This window comes from Mandrillus leucophaeus, unplaced genomic scaffold (genome assembly GCF_000951045.1).
Source record: "Mandrillus leucophaeus isolate KB7577 unplaced genomic scaffold, Mleu.le_1.0 Scaffold407, whole genome shotgun sequence".
Classification (NCBI taxonomy): Eukaryota; Metazoa; Chordata; class Mammalia; order Primates; family Cercopithecidae; genus Mandrillus; species Mandrillus leucophaeus.
The window spans coordinates 1852121-1874541 of record NW_012104332.1 but is presented as its reverse complement, the minus strand read 5'-3'; the positions used below and the strand labels follow the sequence as shown (position 1 = coordinate 1874541).

Here is a 22421-nt window from a genome sequence, read left to right as displayed (position 1 = left end):
AGAATGACTTAAAAGCTCTGCAACAAATAGTGTTGCTATTATCCAAGCTTTGAGGCATATATGCCAACAAAAATCCCTATTGTCAACATGTTTATAGTTTAACAGACTCTTACGTATAAGAATCTAGAAAATATGCTCATTGCTCTTAATAGAATAACTAAAGTACCTTTTCTTCCCTTTTTCATTTATCTCTTTGTAAACATCTTGAGAAGCAGATGATCCTGAAAACAGTAGGGTAGAAAGGTCTTGGGCCTGGCAACCGGGAGATGCAGATTTCAGTACCCCTTTCTTTTCTTCTTTTTCTTTTTTTTTTTTATTATTATTTTTTGAGATGGGATCTCACTTTGTCATCCAGGCAGGAGTGCAGTTGTGTGACCATGGCTCATTGGAGCTTCAATTTCCCAGGCTTAAGTGATTCTCCCACCTCAGCACCCTGAGAAGCTGGGACTGCAGGCATGTGGCACCACACTTGGCTAATATCTTTTTTTTTTTGGTAGAGATGGGGTTTCGCCACGTTGCCCAGGCTGATCTTGAATTCCTGGGTTAAAGAGATCCTTTTGCCTTGGCCTCCCAAAGTACTGGGATGACATTGTGTTCGGCTTCAGTGCCCCTTTTAATGCTTGCTCTTTCACTCTTTCACAGTTGGCCCCTCTGACCTCAGTTTTCACACTTAAATAATGTGTTTGGACTAATTGGTGTGTTCTTTTTTTTTCCTTTCTAGCTCAAATTTTGTGGTTTACAGTGTCAATTCTCTATTAGCATTGAAACAAAGGGCTTTAGGTGTCAAGTGTAAAGACTTTTTTTTTGTATTTTTAGTGGGATGGGAGAACACCAGAGGGCCTTAAGAAGGGAGGAATATAATCTGTTTTAAGTCAAGAAAGGTGAAAAGATATCAGAGGTGCAAGTAAGGAGGTCAGGGGGAGACAATCCAGGTGAGGGAGGAGTAGTCTGGAACTCTGTGGTACCAAGGAGCTGGATCCTCATATGTTCCAAAGCCAGCTCTGAGTGGAGGTGGGTGGGGGAGGGTAGAGCAGCAAGAAGCTTCCAGAGTGACCGCAGTTCTTCTGTGCTGTTCTCTCTTCTCTTCTCTTCTCTTCTCTTCTCTTCTCTTCTCTTCTCTTCTCTTCTCTTCTCTTCCTTCCTTCCTTCCTTCTTTCCTTTTCCTTTTCCTTTCCTCTTTCTTTCCTTTCCTTTCTTTCCTTTCCTCTTTCTTTCTCTCTTCCCCCAACAATGGGAAGATGGAATTGCTGTTTTCTGAGGTTGGGATGATTGCACAATGGCAGGTTTGGGGGAGGGAGGAATGGGGGTGTCAATATCAGGAAGTTACCTTAGCCTGAATGTGCTAACTTTGAGATGCCAATTAGACCTTCGAGTGGGTCTCCAATTGTTAAACGAACAGTTGGTTAATATAAGTGACGTTCAGGGGAAAGGTTGGGGTTGAAGATTTAACTTTGGGATGGACTGTAAATATTAATTAACTGTAAGAAAGTCCTTCATATTCTAATAACATAACCAAAAAGAATAGTGAATAGAAATGTTGGTCATCTCCCACCCACAAACCAGTCAGCAGTGTTTACCTTTTTCTGTATAATTCACGCTGTCTCCCCATCATCCATTATTATTTGCTCTTAGATTGTTTTTTCCTTTTTAAAATCCCATTTTCTCTCATTTCCTTTGTACGCCTTTTATGTTAGAATAATTCCAAGGCCATTGGAGTGTCTGGCACAGTTTCAGGAATATGACGGTCATTCTCATTTTGGCCTTTCCTCCCTATTTTCTTTGTTTCTGGCTGCAGGAATTTTTTCATCATTAAAACATTTTAACTGGGTTGCTTGAACACTTTCCAGTTTTGTGAGGGCATAAAGTAAGTTGCTTTTTCTGTGAGGTTTGGGAGAATGTGGTTACAAAGAGCAGTATAATCATAAGGCAGATGACAATGATTCATTCAATTCATTCTCCCTGTTGTTCTGTCTAGTTCATTTAGCATTTATAGATACTTTTCTTTGTTCTGAACAATTTCCTTTTTTGTGTGAGACAGGGTCTTCCTCTCTTGCCCAGGCTGGAGTGCAGTGGCATGATCTGGGCTCACTGCAACTTCTGCCTCTGGTGTCCAAGCGATTCAGCCACCCAAGTAGCTGGGATTACAGGCATGCACCACCATGCCCGGGTAATTTTTGTATTTTTGGTAGAGATGGGGTTTTGCCATGTTGGTCAGGCTGGTCTCGAATTCCTGACCTTGTAATCTGTCCGCCTTGGCCTCCCAAAGTGCTGGGATTACAGGTGTGAGCCACTGTGCCCTAATTTATTTTTTAATTGATGTATTGTAATTGTACATATTTATCGGGTACATTTTGACATGTTGATACATATATGTCATACAGTAATCAAATCAAGGTAGTTGGCTATTCATTACCTCATGGATTTATCATCTTTTTCTTTCTTTCCTTTCTTTTTTTTTTCTTTTTTTTAAAGAGACAGAGTCTCACTCTGTCACCCAGGCTGGAGTGCAGTGGCGCAGTCGTAACTCACTGCAGCCTTGAACTCCTAGGCTCAAGAGATCCTCCTGCCTCTGCCTCCCAAGAAGCTAGCTAATTAGCATGTCCAGCTAATATCTTTGTTTTTTGTTTTGGTTTGGTTTTTGGTTTTTGTAGATGGGGTCTTGCTCTGTTGGCCAGGCTGTATCATTTCTTTGTGTTGAGAATCTTCAAAAGCCTCTCCTCTAGCTGTTTTGTAATATACAATACCTTACTGCTAGCCATCATCACCCTACCATACAGTTGATCACCAGAATTTATTCCTATCTATTTAACTTTTTTTAATGTCAAATTTTCTTTTAGTATTCCCTGATACTATTTTAGATAAAGAAGCAGCACAGTTACAGGCCCTTCTCTTCAGTTCAAGGAATAAAGAGCTAAGGTCAGCCAATATGGTTCTTAGTAAAGGTAATTCTCTTTTCTCCCTAAGAAGATGGCATCCAGAAGAGCTGCTGGCAAAACTTTGTTTCTGTTTTTAAAAGTTTATTTATTATTATTATTAAATATTTAGGGCCAGGCACAGTGGCTCATGCCTGTAATCCTAGCACTTTGGGAGGCAGAGGCAGGTGGATCGCAAGGTCAGGAGTTCAAGACCAGCCTGGCCAAGATGGTGAAACCCCGTCTTTAATAAAAAGACAAAAACTAGCCGGGCATGGTGGTGGGTGCCTGTAATTCCAGCTACGAGGGAGGCTGAGGCAGAGAATTGCTTGAACCTGGGAGGTGGAGGTTGCAATGAGCCAAGATCACACCACTGCACTCCAGCCTGGGCAACAGAGCGAGACTCCATCTCAAAAAAAAAAAAAAAAATTTAGACAGGGTCTCACTCTTGCCCAAACTGGAGTGCAGCCATGGCTCATAGCCGCCGTCATCCACCGGAGTTCAGGTGATCCTTCTACCTCAGTCTCCCAAGCAGCTGGGACTACAAGTTTGCACCACCACACGCTGCTAATATTTCTAATTTTTGTAGAGACAAAGTTTTGCCATGTTGCCCAGGCTGGTCTTGAACTCCTAGCTTCAAGTGATCCGCCTGCCTTGGCCTCTCAAAGTGCTGGGATTACAGGTGTGAGCCACCTCTCCTGGCAGCACTTTGGAGTAGAGACTATGGCACTTTGGGGCTCTATGTTTATGGAGAAAACTTGGAGAAGCCCAGTGAAGAGCAACTTTTTCTTCCTGCCAAAAACTGACCCAGGGTGGTTCACAGTTAGAATGGAGAAGCTAGAATAAAGTCTGTAGGTGGCTAAAGGAAATGAAGAGTCTCAGGACTGCTCAAACTCATTACACCAAACAGAGAGTTAAACCTGGAGACAGAGTCACGTGACACTGCTGTCTCCCCCCCACCTGCCCATAGATAGCTGTGACTTCCCAACCTTGTGTCAAAGGACTACACATTAGGTAGACCTCTACAGAAGGCAAAAGGCCCCGTGCATCCCAGTTTACTGCCCTCAAATTGCTCATAAGTAAATTATCTGCTGATCCCTAAACCTTTCAAGATATGTATCTTCCCATAAAAAAGGGCATATCAGCTGTAACTTTTGGTCTGCGACCTAAGTCTAGCTCCTTGTCCATGGAATTGCAGTCTGTTACATTTCACACTGACAATGCCCATTACAAGCTTATCTTCTCAGGTGCAGAACAAAGACAGGAGAGCAGTCATTTCTCTGCCTACCCTGAGACTATATAATGAACTCTTCCTTTACTCCCTTTTGAAATGTTTATCATATCTCTTGTATAGCGGAGTTTACTGGGCACTAGTTAAAATCTCGGGAGAATGTCGCGTTTGCCTCACCACCTGTCCCCTTTAAAACTGCATGCCTTCTTCCCTTTAAAGAAGTGGGTAAATCCGAGCCTTCTGCAACCTCTTTGGGAGCACCAGCCACAGAAGATTCTGTGACTTGTGTGTTTTTGGGTGCACCCTCAAACCTCTGGCTCAGTAAACCTCGGTTGATTGAGACTGTTGCCTCAGTCTCTCATTTGGGTTGACATTATTCATTTTAATGAATGAATACATTTGCTGCAGAAAGTGGAATTCTCTCAGTGTTGAGAGAAAATTCTAAGCTTTAGTCAAGAAGTTTCCATATTTACCAGAACCTTCTAGCTTTGATAGAGCATAATCACTGCTAAAATAATGTGTCTTCTGGGCAGCTGGGTACCAGTGCCTGTGGCCTGTAGTATTAGTTACTGCCTGAGGGATGGTGAATGTTATCAGAGAATGGTGGGCTTCATTGACTTGTCTTCTCTCCTCTCCCTCTTACCCACTTCCCGGAGAAACAGGACAGCAGGCACAGCCAGTAACAAGCTGTGGTACGCCTCCCTGGCCCTGGTGACACTCATCATGTATTCCATTGCCACTGGAGGCTTGGTTTTGATGGCAGTGTTTTACACACAGAAAGACGGCTGCATGGAAAACAAAATTCTGCTGGGAGTAAATGGAGGCCTGTGTGTGCTTATTTCATTGGTAGCCATCTCGCCCTGTGTCCAAAATCGTAAGCATGGTTTTTCCATTCTTCCTTATTTATATTTTCCTAAGTGTCTTTGAGCAAACTCAATGGTTTTTTTTTTTTTTTTTTTTTAACTAGGGTATTCCTTAACTTACTGTGGATGTGTCAGTAGTGGGCAAGGTGGGGCTCCAGTCTCTTCATATCTCACGCTCGAGCTGTGATAGGCAAGCATTTCTCATGTCGAGAAAGACCTGAACTTAACGAAGTCAATGAATAGGAAGATACTGCCTTTGCTAAATAATGTACCACAAGGAGCCTTTAAATGGGAAATGCCTTCCAAGTATATCAAGTCAGTTGTTTATGAGCTTGCCTACAATCTCTGTGTAAAAGTTGAATGAAAGGGCCGCAGAAAGGGTTGGTTCTCGGGTCATCTTTCACTCAAGGCTGTGGGCAGTGTGGTCTGGGAGTCAGGAAGCAGGACATCCCATCCTAGCTCAGCCAGCAGCTGGCCCATGTGCTAACCTTCCTTAGACCCAGGTTCTTCCTCAGTGAAGTCAGTGGAAACATGTGAGCCTGACCTTGTTCATGGTCATTTCAAAGCCGGAAGGAAGAGACAGTGGCATTTGAAAGTGCTTTAGGAAGTGTACATGTGAATTGTCATTTATAAACTACTCTTGGTTTCTTAAGCCAGGATATAGTGTCTTTGGGCTTACAGTGAGATGTCCCTGGTCTGATGTTTTTTTGTGGGTGTCGGACCCTATAGGTGATGAAAATGCGCATGACATTCAGGTTCTAGGTAGGAAAATATAGGCGATAAATTTACAGCCCCCTTGAATCCTTTCTAAGATAGTGGTTTAAAAAGGCAACTAGTGGTCGGGTGCGGTGTTTCGTGCCTGTAATCCCCACTTTGGGAGGCCAAGGCAGGCGGCAGATCATCTGAGGTCAGGAGTTCAAGACCAGCCTGGCCAACATGGGGAAACCCCGTCTCTACTAAAAATACCCAAAAAAATTAACCAGCTGTGGTGGCGCACGCCTGTAGTCCCTGCTACCTGGTTAGGCCAAGGCAGGAGAATTGCTTGAACCCGGGAGGCAGAGGTTGCAGTTAGCCAAGATCCCCCCACTGCACTCCAGCCTGGGTGACAGAGTGAGACTCTGTGTCAAAAAAGAAGAAGGAAAAAAAAAACTAGTCACAAATACTATGTTTTCCTCTGTTAAAAATTTTAAGACCATTATTGAAATTGAGAGTATTTGCCTAATCCCTTTAATTGATCAGTTAAGAGTTCCTAGAATAACTTGATATTCTGATTAAAATCTTTGGGTTAAATCTTTATCTTTTGAAATAGGGATAATGTTCTGAAATATTTGGTTTAGTACCATTAGGTGCTAAGGGAAATCTTATTTCCTTGCCAAAGAGCAACATTATAACAGGGTCTGTTTTATGTCTTTATCGGTAATTATAATTTAATAATGATAATTTTGGAAACAAATTTGACCACAAGACTGAGTAAAACTGCATCCTTTTATGTCAGTAAGTGGTCGAAAATTTCACGGGAAAAAAAGAGAGATCCCTTATCACATCCTGGTTACCCTGAAAGATCTGAACCTTTAGTTTACTTGAAATATTATAACTTTCAAAAAATAACAGATGGCTTGTGAAGTTTCAGAGAAAAATGAACACTTATACACTGTTGGTGGGAATGTAAATTAGTTCAACCATAGTGGAAAGCAGTGTGGCAGTTCCTCAGACCTAAAAACAGAACTACCATTAGGCCCAGCAATCTCATTACTGGGTATATACCCAAAGAATATAAATGGTTCTCACATAAAGACACAGGCACACGTATGTTCACTGCAATACTATTCACAATAGCAAAGATATGGAATCAACCTAAATGCCCATCAATGGTATACTGAATAAAGAAAATGTGGTACATATACACTATGGAATCTATGGAATACTGTGTAGCCATAAAAAGGTAAGAGATCATGTCCTTTTCAGGAACATGAATGGTGCTGGAAGACATTATCCTTAAAATGAACACAGGAACAGAAAACCAAATACCACATGTTCTTGCTTAAAAGTGGGAGCTAAATGATGAGAACATATGGACACATAGAGGGGAACAACACACACTGGGGCCTATCCATCAGAAGGTGGAGGGTGGGAAGAAGGAGAGGATCAGGAAAGATAACTAATGGGTACTAGACTTAATACCTGGGTGACGAAATAATCTGTACAACAAACCCCCATGATAATTTTCCCCTTACAACAAACCTGCATATACACCCCCAAACCTAAAATAAAAGTTAAAAATAAATGAATCAATAAATAACCTTAAAGCCCTTCTCCCAGTGAATGCTGAGCCCCATAGCCTTCCTCTTTAGCCAAGAGCAATTCTTGTATTCTGTTCCCAAAAGCTTTTTGTCCATTGGCAGGTAAGAGCTTTTTGTCCTGTCATAGATTGTGGTATGTGATGACCTTGTAGAATCCGGAATACATCCCCTGTGAAATCTGGTTTACCGCTTACTCCCCTCCCCAACTAAGCTATGTGGTTTTATCAACAATGACGGTAATTTTTTTTCTGATCTTGGGATTTAAGAACTAATGTTACAAACCTCAGGGAGACTAGTTAGTGTATTTAAGTATAGCCATAGGCTTGATAAAGTATTGGTAGAGAACTTGGCAGAACCTGACATCTTTAAAATAGCAATGTTCAGCTCAGTGTGTAACTCTCTCCCCCTTAATATCTTTTTAGTTTTATCTGAGAAACATACTACATTTTTTTTTTCTCTTTTCTTTCCTTTAAAGGTGGATGCTCAAGTTTGAGGACTGTCATGGGGACTGTCAGGTTTTCTAGGCATATGCTTTCTTTTTCTTCAAATTAAAACCTGTTGTCTGTCTGTCTCTTGTCATTTTTCAGGACAGCCGCACTCGGGGCTCCTACAATCAGGGGTCATAAGCTGCTATGTCACCTACCTCACCTTCTCAGCTCTGTCCAGCAAACCTGCAGAAGTAGGTAAGCCAGCCTGTTAGGGGGCTTGTGTTTGCGGTGTGAATATTTTCATTCATGGAGGAGTGAACTATTGTTTAAATATTGGAGAGGCCATGGAGATAGAGAGCAGAAGGATGGCTACCAGAGGCTGGGAAGGGTTTGGGGGAGGTTTGGGAGGAGGTTGGGATGATTAATGGGTACACAATAAATAGGAAGAATGAATAAGACCTAGTATTTGATAGCACAACAGGGTGACTACAGTCAAATTTAATTGTACATTTAAAAATAACTAAAAGAGTATAATTGAATTGCTTGTAACACAAAGGATCAATGCATGAGGGGATGGATACCCCATTTTAGATGATGTGATGGTTACATATTTCATGCCTGTATTAAAACATCTCATGTACCACATAAATATGTACACCTACTATGTATCCACAAAAATTAAGTTGAAAAATAAATATTAGAAGTGTACTAAATCACAATAGAGAGATGATCTAGACTTTTTCATCTCTCTTTTAAAGTTAAAAAAGTCTTTAACTTGAGCTATGTAAAGGAAAATTCCCTTTTTCAATTCTTCCTGGTGTGTAGGACAGACAGGAGGAAAGGTTTGGCTGTGGAGTTTGCTTTTAGGCCTAAATAACCTCTTAATTTAGTTGTATTTCTTTTCTTTTCTGACTATAGCAGTGAAACAGAGAGAGTGGAAAGAATGTGGGGGAGTGGGGAGTAGGGAGCAGGATCTGAGCACAGATCCCGTGATTTACTGGCTATGTGACCTCAAACCACTCGTCCTAAATGACATTTATTTACAGAGACAGCCGAACATAGTGATTAGAGCATGAGCTTTGAAGTCGGACTGCCTGGTTTATAGACTGATCCTGCTGCTTAAGTAACTTGCAGAAACTTAACTTACCCTCTCTATTACTTTTGTGATGTATAAATGTAAATATACACACACATACATACATATATACATACACATAAGCATATATAAATGTATGTTTGGGTATATTTGAGCTTATATAAATCAAATTAAATAAATGTAGTGTCTAAGAAAATTGAAGTTGTTTCCTCTTAAATTTGGAAAGCTGGTGCAATGATAATTTTGAAAGTTTTAGCATATATACGTACTATTTATGGGCTTGTCCTTGTTGCTATTTACAGTGGAAAGTAATGTAAGTGGAGGTCTTAAGTAAGTATTGCCTATCCTGGATTTAATTTTTTTTTTTTTTTAATATTTTATCTTGACTCGGTAAGTGTACATAAATTTCGTCTCTTCAAGACTTCTTTTATATCTGTTTATGTATTAATTTCTGGCTTTAACTTACTGGGATTTTAATTTACACTATTTTTAAATGGCAGGTATCCCTTTAAAACAAAAAAAGGCTGAGCATGGTGGCTCATGCCTGTAATCTAAGCACCTTGGGAGGCTGAGGCAGGAAGATTGCTTGTAGCCAGGAGCTGAGACCAGCCTTGGCAACATATGTATCTCTACCAGGAAAAAAAAAACAACAAAAAAAACCAGAAAAAATTTATTTTAAATTTCAAGTGCTCTACATTTTTTAAATTAGCCTAAGAATAAAGATTCTTGAAACCACAGCATACACAGGGAAGTTTATAGCATTAAATGCCTACATCAAAAAAGTAGAAAGATCACAAATTAACAACCTAATGTTGCACCTGGAACTAGAAAATCAAGAAGAAACCAAACCCAAAGTTAGCAGAACAAAAGAAATAACAAATATCAGGGCTGTGTGAGCTGGCTCATGCTTGTAATCCTAGCACTTCGGGAGGCTGAGGCAGGCAGATTGCAGGATCCCAGGAGTTTGAGACCAGCCTGGGCAACGTGGCGAAACCCTGTCCCTACAAAAAAATACAAAAAAGTATCCAGGCATGGTGGCGCACATCTGTAGTCCCAGCTACTCAGGAGGCTGAGGTGGGAGAATCCCTGGAGCCCCAGAGGTTGAGGCTGCAGTGAACTGTGAGCTCTTATTGCACCACTGCACTCTACCCAGGGCAATAGACAGGGACTTTGTCTCAAAAAAATAAGGAACTAAATAAAATACAGACCTCCCCCCACCAAAAAAAAAAACCCATGAGAAAAATACAGAGGATCAACAAAACAAAAAAAAGTTGGTTTGTTGAAAAGATAAACAAAATTGATAAGCCCCTAGACTAACCAAGAAGAGAGAAGACCAAATCAACAAAATTGGAAATGAAAAAGGAAAAATCACAATAATACCACAAAAGTACAAAGATCATTACAGACTATTATGAACATCCATATACTTACAAACTAGAAAACCTAGAGGAAATGGATACATTTCTGGAAAGCAAGAAGGAATAGAAATCCTAAACAATCCAATAATGAATAGTGACACTGAATCAGTGATTTAAAAAATCTTCCAATAAGAAAAAGCCAGGACCGGATGGAGTCATAGCCAAATCCTACCAAACATATAAGGGAGAACTAATACCAGTCCTCCTGAAATTGTGCCAAAAAATGGAGGAGGAAAGAACTCTCCCTGACTCATTATACAAGGCCTGATATATCACCCTGATAACCAAAACCAGACAGGGATACAACAAAAAAGAAAATTACAGACCAATACCCCTGATGAACATAGATGGAAAAATCTTCAACAAAATACTAGCAAACACAATGTAATAGTAATCAGAAGATAATATACCATGATCAAGTGGGCATTGTACCATAGAGGCAAGAATGATTCAACATATGCAAATTTATAAATATGATACATCATACATTACATATTACATAAACAGAATTAAAGATAAACACCATGTGATCATTTCAATAGATGCAGAAAAAGCATTTGTTAAAATTCAGCATCTTTTTGTGGTAAAAAAAAAAAAACCCTCAATAAAGTAGGAACATAACTTTTGAGAACTGGACCAAGATAAGGGTGCCTACCTTCACCATGCCTATTCACCATAGTACTGGAAGTCCTAGCCAGGACACTCAGGCAAGAGAAAGAAATAAAAGGCATCCAAATTGGAAGAGAGGAAGTCAAATTATCATGTTTGTTGATGATATGATTCTGTATCTAGAAAACCCAAAAGGTTCCACCAAAACACTCTTAGATTTGTATAACGAATTCAATAATATTGAGGTATACAAAATCAACATACAAAAGTTACTAGTGTTTTGGCTGGGTACGTTGACTCACATCTGTAATCCCAGCACTTTGGGAAGGCAAAGTGGGTGGATCATTTGAGGTCAGGAGCTCAAGACCAGCTTGGCCAACATGGTGAAACCCTGTCTCTACTAAAAATATAAAAATTAGTGAGTCCTGGTGGTGCACACATCTGTAATCCCAACTACTTGGGAGGCTGAGACAGGAGAATCACTTGAACCGGGAGGGGGAGGTTGCAGTGAGCCAGGATCACACTACTGCACCCCCGCACCCCAGCCTGGACAACGGAGCAAGACTCCGCCTCAAAAAAAAAAAAATTAGTAGTGTTTCTATACACCAGTAATCATCTAGCAGAGAACCAAATGAAGAAGCTGATCCCATTTACAATAGCTACAAAAAATAAAATAACTAAGAATACATTTAATGAAGGAGGTGAAAGATCTTTACAATGAAAACTGCTAAACACTGATGAAAAACTTAGAGGGAGGGGCCATAAGTAGTGGCACATTCCTGTGATCCCAGCACTTTGGGAGGCCAAGGTGGGAGGATAGCTTGAGGCCAGGAATTTGAGGCCGGCCTGAGCAACATAGCAAAACCCCATCTCCACAAAAAATTTACAAATTTGCTGGGTGTGGTGGCATGCACCTGCAGTTCTAGCTACTCATGGGTTTGAGGTGGGAAGATCACCTGAGCCCAGGAGCTTGAGGTTACAGTGATCTATGATCAGGCCACTGTACACCAGACTGGGTGAAAGAACAAGACCACGTCTCAAAAAAAAAAAAAAAATGCAAGCAAATGGAAAGACATCCCATGCTCATGGATCAGAAGAATAAATATTGTTAAAATGACCATATTGCCTAAAGCAGTCTTACACATTCAGTGCTATCCCTATAAAAATATCAATGATATTTTTCACAGAAAAACAATCCTAAAATTTGTATGGAAACAACAGAGCCAGAATAGCTAAAGCAATCCTGAGCAAAAAGAACAAAGCTTGGAGGAATCACACTTCAAAGCTGGAGGAGTCCCTTCTTCAAATTACGCTACAAAGCTACAGTAAGCAAAATAGCATGGTATTTGCATAAGAATAGATCCATGGAACTGCATAGAGAACCCAGAAGTAAAGCCACATATTTATAGCCATCTGGTCTTTGACAAAGTTGACAAGAACACACACTGGGGAAAGGATACGTTTTTCAATAAGTGGTCCTGGAAAATTTGGATTTCCTTATGCTGAACCCCTACCCTGTCTCTCACCACATACAAAAACCAACAAAAGGTGGATTAAAGACTTACATGTAAGACCTGAAACTATAAAAATACTAGAGGAAAACTCTTCTGGATATTGCTCAAGGCAAAGAATTCATGACTAAGACCTCAAAAGCACAGACAACAAAAACAAAACCAGACAAATGGAACTATATTAATCTAATTAGCTTCTGTACAGCAAAAGAAATAATCAACAGCGTGAACAGACAACCTGCAGAATCAGAGAAAATATTTGCAAACTGTGTCTTACAAGGGAGCAATATGCAGAATTTACAAGGAGCTCAATTCAAAAACAAAAACCACTAAATCCATTAAAAAGTGGTCAAAGGACATGAATAGACATTTAATTTTTTTTCTAAATAAGACATATAAATGGCCAACAGGCATATGAAAAAAATGCTCAACATTGCTAATCATCCGAGAAATGCAAATTAAAACCATAACTAGATGCCATTTCACATCAGTCAGAATGGCTAGTATTAAATAGACAAAAAGTAACAGATGTTGGCAAGGATGTGGAGAAATGGGAACACTTACACTGTTGATGGAAATGTAAATTAGCATAGCTACTATGGGAAACAGTGTGGAGATTTCTCAGAGAACTAAAAATAGAGCTACCATTTGATCCAGCAATCCCACTACTGGGTATCTATGAAAAGGAAAAGAAATCATTATTTCAAAAAGATACCTGCACCTCTGTGTTTATCGCAGCACAGTTCACAATAGCAAAGATATGGAATCACCTTAAGTGTCCATCAATAGATGATTGGATAAAGAAAACGTGATTTGGCCGGGCACGGTGGCTCACGCTTGTAATCCCAGCACTTTGGGAGGCCGAGGTGGGCGGATCACGAGGTCAGGAGATCGAGACCACGGTGAAACCCCATCTCTACTAAAAATACAAAAAATTAGCCGGGCGCGGTGGCGGGCGCCTGTAGTCCCAGCTACTCAGGAGACTGAGGCAGGAGAATGGCGTGAACCCGGGAGGCAGAGCTTGCAGTGAGCCGAGGTCGAGATCGCACCACTGCACTCTAGCCTGGGCTACAGAGCGAGACTCTGTCTCAAAAAAAAAAACGTGATTTATATATATACAAATATATATATATGTATATATCCACACAATGGAATACTATTCAGCCATAAAAAGAATGAAATCCTGTCTTTTGTAGCAACATGGATGAAACGAAGCCATTATCTTAAGTAAAACAAGCAGACACAGAAAAATACTGCATGTTCTCACTTTTAAGTGGGAGTTAAATAGTGTCTACACATGGACATGAGTGTGGAATGATAGTGAAGTCTCAAACATAGGAAGGAGGGAGGGGATAGATGGTGAGAAATTACTTAATGGGTACAATACACATTATTTGGGTGATAGATACACTAAAAGCCAAGACTTCTCCACTATATGTAAAACTAACACTTGTACCCCATAAATTTATACAAATAATAAAAGATTCTTTAAACCACAGCATACACAGTTATGTTTACTGTTTCAAGTGCAAATACCAGTCATAATTTTAGTCTCCCCGGCCGGGCGCGGTGGCTCAAGCTTGTAATCCCAGCACTTTGGGAGGCCGAGACGGGCGGATCACGGGGTCAGGAGATCGAGACCATCCTGGCTAACATGGTGAAACCCCATCTCTACTGAAAAAGAAAAAAGAAAAAAAAAATAATTTTAGTTTCACTTCAGACACTTAAAATGTACACGTTTGTAAAGTGGTTTCTGGAGTGTTATTTTATGTTTATGTTACTTGCTTTGGTGGCAAAGTTGGCAGTCAGACCTAGGTTGGGTGTTCCAAATGGAAGACCCCATGTCAGGTAAAAGGTAAATTACCACTGATGGTTATATTATAGGAATCTTTGTTACGTAGTGTTTAGAATAACTCAGTTTTTCTTCTGTTTCACACTACAACAGTCAACACAGAAGGTTTCTGTGACACTAAAATATGTGGAGATTTGTGCCCACCAGCAAGCAGGCAGGAAGTTCCGCAGTGGGCTTCACTTGGGTGTCCTCCAATCCAATTCGGATGCTCCAACTGGAGATGAGGTCAGATCCCACAGGTTGAAGGCTCAATTCCACAAAACAGCCCTACCCTTCCCGCTGGTCACAAGTCCGGCCCCCCATAACTTCTGACCAACTGTTAGGGCTCCCACAGTTACCCCTTCTTTGGGATGGATTAATTTGATAGAGTGGCTCACAGAACTCAGGAAATACTTATCTTTACTAATTTATTACAAAGGATATTTTAAAGAATATGAGTAAACAGGCAGGTGAAAATACGTATAAGGCAAGGTCTGGAAGGGTCCCGAGCTTCTGTCTCCATGGAGTTGGTGTGGCTGGGTTCCTAACATGTGGATGAGGTCGTGTTCACCTTCCTGTAAGCCTCCAGCTCTCAGAAAGCTCTCTGAACCATGTCCTTTTGGGCCTTTTATGGAGACTTCGTTACACAGGCATGATTGAAGTCATTACACAGGATTAAACCATTGGCCCGTGGTGATCAACTGTCATTTCTCCCATTCCTCCCATTCCTGGAGTTTGGAGAGTGGGTCTGAAAGCCCCAACCCTCTAATCCTACCTTGGTCTTTCTGGTGACCAGCCCCCATCCTGAAGCTGCCTAGGGGCTGCCAGCCATTAGTTCATCATTAACATACAAAAAGACACCATTTTGGAGATTTCAAGGATTTTAGGAGTTGCTTGCAAGTAAATGCGGATGAAGACCAAATACATATTTCACAATATCACATGTGGTCACCCATATTTAAAAAAAAACCTCAGGAGGTTTCCAAGTTGTAGACAGAAAGATATCGCGATTATCATATCACATCTAAATAGCTTCTCAACTGGTTTAGGAGCTATTGTTGGCTGTTGATTCACCTCAGCACTGCTTGGTATCTGCACCCTACCTCTCTTTAGGGGCTGTCCTGTCAACTGAAAAATGCGCCTGACCTGTCTTTTTACTATTGTTTGAATAGTACTGAAAATGAGCAAGACTCTCTCCTTAGGTCCTGGATCTGTTTGAGCCCCATGGCACTGAGCTGGAATCTGAGGGTCTTGTTCCAAGGGTGTGATGATGTGGGAGAATGGTTCTTTGAAATAGCAGAAATCCAGTCTGCATGGAAACAGCCTGTAGAGTAGAAGTTTCCAGTGATAAGTGTTCACTATTCTAAGGAGGTACACCACAGCTACCTGAGTTTTGCCAAAATGAGTGCTTCTGTGAGTTACAACTGGACTTTCTATTTCACTATGATGACTTTGTTTTTTCTTTACAAGTTCTAGATGAACATGGAAAAAATGTTACAATCTGTGTTCCTGACTTTGGTCAAGACCTGTACAGAGATGAAAACTTGGTGACTATACTGGGGACCAGCCTCTTAATCGGATGTATCTTATATTCATGGTAAGTCTTGGGAGTTACTCAAGGCCATTTTTGCAGAGTTTAAAATTGCAGGAAAAGAATTGAAATAACTTTCAGTTGCTGTGAGGCTGCAGAAACAAATACCATTTGAGGAGGGGGGAAAACAACCACAAGTAAAAAGGTGAAAAGCATGAACTCTAAATATTTGAACTTCATTTACCTTACTTGTTTTTATTTGGGGTCAGTAAAGCAAATATATGGTATGTTGCAGCACCATTGCCTAACACCCTTTAAAAGATGGTTGAATAGTAGTTTGCTGTACCCTTACTGGAGGGCAGGGGAGCACAAAGTAAAGAAGAGATAAAATGTGCCAGCATGTCCTGGCAGCTTTCTAATCCAAAGGAAATAGCTTTGTTCTGCTGTTGATGGAAAGAGTACAAAGTGCTGCATGCGTGGTCATTCTGTTCAGACAGGAAATGTTCCTTCTCTTTTCTGCTAAAACCCACAATGCTGTTGTTCACTAAGCAAACCGGCTCCTCCAAAAGTAGATGTGATACATAAGTGGGCTGTGTTTCAGATGCTTGTGGTGGGTGTTATTCCACCTTTAAAAGGCTTATAAGATTGCTAGAGGGAGAAAAGTCAAGGATAGAAATGGCTAGTTAATCTGGATATATATTTTGCTGATAACTAAGCTTCCCTTTGACAGCAACCTTTTCACATTTAGCCTTTACTTCTGTGTTTACATTTTGTTAATGTTCAGTGTAAAAATTCAATTCCATTGAATTGAGTCATAGACACATTATAATCTTGCTTTTTGCTGAAAGTAAGCACTCCTGGTGGCGATAGCTTGTATAAATACAATGTCTTTCTGAGCATGTTGGCATTTTCTCTTACCTCCTTTAACAGCTTCTGCTATTAAAAAGGGACCAACAGGGACACAGGCGTTTTGGAGTCTATTTGCTCAGGGTCATGCATCAAGCCATAAAATGCTTGTTTTGCAGGTGGGTGTTAAGATGATGGTTACATACATTCATTGTTGGCCTGTGTGTGACAAAGTGACAGAGTTTCCTTGTTGCATAATGGACTCTGGTGACTTCTTTCTGGCCTTTCAATTTTACTAATTCCTAAGTTGTTCACTGAGTACTTACAATACAGGAAGCAGGCTGCGTGGTGCAGTGGCTCACACCTGTAATCCCAGCGCTTTGGGAGGCTGAGGCAGGAGGATCAGTTGAACCCAGGAGTTTGAGACCAGCCTGGACAACATAGCGAGATCCTGTTTCTTAAAAAAAAAAAAATCAGGCATGATGGCGCGTGCCTGTGGTCCCAGCTACTCAGGAGGCTGAGATGGGAGGATCACTTGAACCCAGGTGTCTAAGGCTGCAGTGAGCTAGGGGTAACTCCACTCCAGCCTAAGCAACAGAGTGAGACCCTGACTCTTAAAAAACCAACTATGAAGATATTTGACAGAATAAAATCATATGTTTTTGTGGGTTACTGGGTACCTACGAGCATATGAAAAAAAATATATTTGCCATTGGCCGGTGCGGTGGCTCACGCCTATAATCTCAGCACTTTGGGAGGCTGAGGTGGATGGATCTCCTGAGGTCAGGAGTTTGAGACCAGCCTGGCCAACATGATGAAACCCCCATATCTACTAAAAATACAAAAATTAGCTGGGCGTGGTGGTATACACCTGTAATCCCAGCTACTCGGGAGGCTGAGGCTGGAGAATTGCTTGAACCCAGGAGGTGGAGGTTGCAGTAAGCTGAGATCGCGCCATTGCACTCCAGCCTGGGCAACAAGAGAGAAACTCTATCTCAAAAAAAAAAAAAGAAAGAAATTCCCTTTAGATAAAGTAGAGTTTGGATTTGCCGTAAACCCTTCAATGGAAAAGACGGCAAAAATTCTTCTTAGCCTCTTGCATAGGGTTACCACACACAGGGCATTTCACAACATGGAATTTTCACCCTATCATATTTTCTCACTATTTCTAGCAGGTGTAAAGAATTCTTCTGAGTTGGCCCTTGAGTGAGAGATGATGAATAAAATGTTGTCTCTTACAGGACTGAGTCACCATAGTGGAGACTGGCAAGGGCTGGTCTGGTATTCCCAAAAGGTGTCAATTTTCAAAGTTGATAGCTACTAAAAAAAAAAAAAAAAAAAAAAAAAAAAAAAATCTGTCTAGATGCCAGCAACAAACATTGTTATTGAATGGGTAAACTACAGAACTGCAGTGCCTGATGGGATGAGAACATATAAAACTGCAGACCCTACAAAGTGGAGACGAGGATGACCAGTCTGCTCTGTGGGTACTTCTGTAATGTGTAGGCGAGAGCACACTCTGTGGGCTGGGCAGTTAGTGCCCCCAGGAGTTAGTTCCCCCAGGGCCCATGTGATTGATGTTTGCTGTAATTACCCACTGCAGCTCTTCAAGGGGTCAGCTTTAAGAACTCTGAATTCAGGCTTACTAGGGCCTGGGAATAAAAGGGATGCTGTAGGAGTGGGAGTCAGCCCAACTAGGGTTTTTTCAGATCTGGACTTCTGAAGAGTTTGTTTTCCTTCCTGACTCAGAGGAATGAAAGGTTGGAGGATGTTACAAAAAGGCCACATCGTCTGGGTGGGAACTGTCATTTGAACATAATTGCAGGAATATCTAGGATTCTTGACAGAAATTGTAGGAAGCCAGAGACTATAGATAGTATGTAGGTTAAAGGGAGAAGAAGGCCAAGATTGCCTGGGGTCCACTCTTTTGTAAAGTTGTAGAAGACTGGGAAGTTCCCCAGCTCCTCTCTTTCCCTTCACCCTCCAGAGCCCCCAAGCCCCACCCCCAAATACTTGTTTCCTTTGGGGTGTCTCCGTCCTGACTCTTGCAGCTGGGGCACCCTCTAGACGTATGTTTTAATGTTTGTAGCCTCAGCTCAGAAGAAGGGCTCAACCCAAACCTACTCCCTGCCTTTCTGCCTGGGGCCGCCTTTTCTCCAGAGCCTCCTTCCATTGCACCCAGGAATCATTGCTGTGAAAGAACATCATAGCTTGGACCCCATGTAAGCCCTCACCTTGGTCCACTTGTGGGGTTCTCTGATGGCTCTTTTTATTTTTTTAGACAAAAAACAAATTTTTAAGGCAAGTTCTCACTATGTTACCCAGGCTGAGTAAACTCCTGTGCTCGAGGGATCCTCCTGCCTCAGCCTCCCAAGTAGCTGGGACTACAGGCATAACCGTGGCACCTGGCATTCTGTTGACTCACTCTCTCTTTCTTTCTTTCTTTCTCTTTCTTTCTTTCTTTCTTTCTTTCTTTCTTTCTTTCTTTCTTTCTTTCTTTTTCTCTCTCTCTCTCTCTTTCTTTCTTTCTTTCTTTCTTTCTTTCTTTCTTTCTTTCTTTCTTTCTTTCTTTCTTTCTTTCTTTTTCTCTCTCTCTCTCTCTTTCTTTCTTGTCTTTCTTTCTTTCTGTCTTTCTTTCCGTCTTTCTTTCTTCCTTCCTTTTCTCCTTTCTTCCTTTCTTGACAGAGTTTTGCTCTGTCACCCAGGCTGGAGTGCAATGGTAAGATCTCAGCTCACTGCAACCTCCACCTCCCGGGTTCAAGCGATTCTCCTGCCTCAGCCTCCTGAATAGCTGGGATTATAGGTGTGTGCCACCATGCCCAGCTAATTTTTGTATTTTTAGTAGAGATGGAGTTTCACCATGTTGGTCAGGCTGGTCTTGAACTCCCAAACTTAGGTGATCCGCCCACCTTGGCCTCCCAAAGTGCTGGGATTACAGGCGTGAGCCACCATGCCCAGCCTTGATGGCTCTTTCTATAGGCCCATCCCTCCACACCCCTTTAGTCTGGAACTTTGCTGTGACAAATCCTGATCTCCACAAACTATTTCTTAATTCCTCCCTTGGTCTCTGGATTTTGACTGAAATTGTTATTCTGTTGCCTTTAATTTCAAACTATCAGCCTGGAGAGGATCCTGGAGTTGATCAGGTCAGTCTCCTCACTGTACATGTAAGGAGGCATGGAGTCTATACCTGTAGCTGTCTACTCCCAATTTTGGGCAACCTTTCCTTGAGGCTTCTTTGCGGGAGTATTTAGGGACACTGATGGATAGTCTCTCCCTGCTCTTTTTCGTCAGATGGCTTGGTGTAATGTCCCCTGAGGGAGAAAGATAAACTGGATGACTTGCGTAATTATATTATTACAAAGCATTTGCGCCGTAAAGTTTCCTGGCCATTCCACTTTTATCTGTGTTTAAGAGAAAAAATAATTCTTAATATTGAACCATCTTTGAAAATATCCTTTTAAATATAAAACTGGAAAAAGTAAGAATCTTTATTCAATGTCAGACAACTTCCTAGTTTGAAGTGGGTTGGTTTGCAGGTTGGTGTGATAGCATTGGCGAGGGGGTTGGCTTACAGTAAAAAAAGTTGCGAAATCAAGAAAGGATATTTATTTTTTTGGTACATTCTGGGTCTTTAAGGGGCAGGTAGGGAAAGGAGGGGGGAGATTTGTATCTTCATTTTGGGAATTCTACTCTGGGCTGCCTGCCAGCTAGAAATCTTCAAGTTAGAAATCTTCCACCCCGTGTCCAGGTACAGTGGCTCACGCCTTTAATCCCAGCACTTTGGGAGGGCGAGGTGGGTGGATCACCTGAAGTCAGGAGTTCAAGACCAGCCTGACCAAAATGGAGAAACCCCGTCTCTACTAAAATTACAAAATTAACTGGGCATGGTGGTGCATGCCTGTAACCCCAGCTACTCGGGAGGCTGAGACAGGAGAATCGTTTGAACCCGGAAGACAGAGGTTGCGGTGAGCCAAGATCGAGCCCACTCCAGCCTGGGCAATAAGAGCGAAACTCCGTCTCCAAAAAAAGAAAAAGAAATCCTCTACCCCATGCCCCAGGTTCACAGAGAGCCCGGGTCTCCTTTGGGTTCTATAGCACAGGGGATCATGACTGATCTTTATCATTGCACAAAGGCTGGGAATAGTCATGGGATCTGTCAAGGGACTGCCCTGTACGTTTGTCAGGGAGGCAGAATGTGTGATCTCCAGGAAAGTTTGGACATGTTATTTAGAGATTTTCTGTGGTCTAGTGGACTTTGGCCAGCTTCAGGAGCATCTGCAGTGCCAGTGTTGAGGGGCACCTGCATTGTCCATTCTTCTGCCAGTGTGAAGGGGTTCTGAGTACTGTAGTGGTTCTGCAGGGAAACAGGGCATGGCTATTTTTTTTTTTTTTTTTTTGGCTGTCACCATGACTGCAGAGCACTGCTGGCATTTTGGCCGGGTTGGGGTGAGGTGGCAGCAGGCAGAGACAGTAAACACGCTGTGGTGTGTTAGACATTCTCCGTACAATAAAGCATTGTCTTAACCCAATGCTGTAAGTCTCCCTCTATCCCCATGGGAAATACTGAACTAAAGTCACACCTCTCTTAGCCCAGAAAGAGGAGAGGTAACCCAGGAATTGTTTTATAGCAATTTGAGCTGTGTTCACCAAACAGTGGTCTTTGTAATAGCCTGAATGCAGATAATAAGAATTTACTAGGCTTTAAGAGCTTATTAAAAAAAAACCTTTTCTTGATAATTCCAAGAAGAGTGTTGTATGGAGAAAGGCTACAACTGAATAAAGATCTTTTTTTTTTCCTGCAACATCCACCTCCCGGGTTCAAGCGATTATCCTGCCTCAGCTTCTCGAGTAGCTGGGATTACAGGTGCCCCCCCACCATGCCTGGCTAATTTTTATATTTTTAGTAGAGACGAGTTTCACCATGTTGGCTAGGCTGATCTTGAATTCCTGACCTCAGGTGATCCGCCCGCCTCAGCCTCCCAAAGTGTTGGGATTACGGATGTGAGCCACCATGCCTGGCAACTGAATATAGATCTTAATGTAGGGTAACATCTACCTGTAGAAGTCACATGGCATTAGTGATGCTCTGAATGTAGTTCTTTATAGAAGTAAAAACAAAACCGTCCCCATGTTAGGCCTCTTTGATGGTGAAGTGGCAAAGGAGCCCAAATAAAGAGCTTTGTTTTCCGGAAATTATGTTAATCCAAAGAATTTATAGAGTAGAATATTTACTCTTGAGGCTTTTTCTTTTTGAGATAGAGTCTCACTTTCTCACCCAGGCTAGAGTACGGTAGCGTGATCTCAGCTCACTGCAACCTCTGCCTCCTGAGTGTCAAGCGATTTTCCTGCCTCACCCTCCTGAGTAGCTGGGATTACAGCTGCTGGCCACCACACCTGGCTAATTTTGTATTTTTAGGAAAGACGGGGTTTCATGTTGGCCAGGTCTGGAACTCCTGACCTCAAAGTATCCACCCACCTCAGCCTCCCAAAGTGCCGGGATTACAGGTGTGAACCACACTGCACCTGGCCTATTCTGAGCCTCGTAAACAATGAATGTTACCTTTCAAATGAAAATTTCTGATACTGATCTCTTCTTAAAATTAAAAACTTGTATTTTCCGCTCTGGAAACTATACACTGTACTAAATCAAAACTTGTATGTGCAGAATATGTGCCCCTCTTTTTTTTTTTTTTGAGGCAGAGTACCTCTGTCACTCAGGCTGAAGTGCACTGGTGTGATCATGCTCACTGCAACCTCCCAGGCTCAATCTATTCTCCTGCTTCAGCCTCACCAGTAGCTAGGACTGCAGGCATGTGCCACCACACCTGGCTAATTTTTGTAT

General features: G+C 41.7%; 1 protein-coding gene across 1 annotated transcript in view; it reads left to right on the top strand.

Moving 5' to 3' along the window:
- SERINC5 (serine incorporator 5) overlaps window positions 1-22421 on the top strand; it is a 148690-nt gene that overhangs the window by 117708 nt on the left and 8561 nt on the right. Inside the window, exons 6-8 of the mRNA XM_011992213.1 lie at window positions 4806-5017; window positions 7894-7989; window positions 15670-15796. Coding sequence (XP_011847603.1) covers window positions 4806-5017; window positions 7894-7989; window positions 15670-15796 — 435 coding nt within the window. The remainder of the gene's footprint in view (window positions 1-4805; window positions 5018-7893; window positions 7990-15669; window positions 15797-22421) is intronic.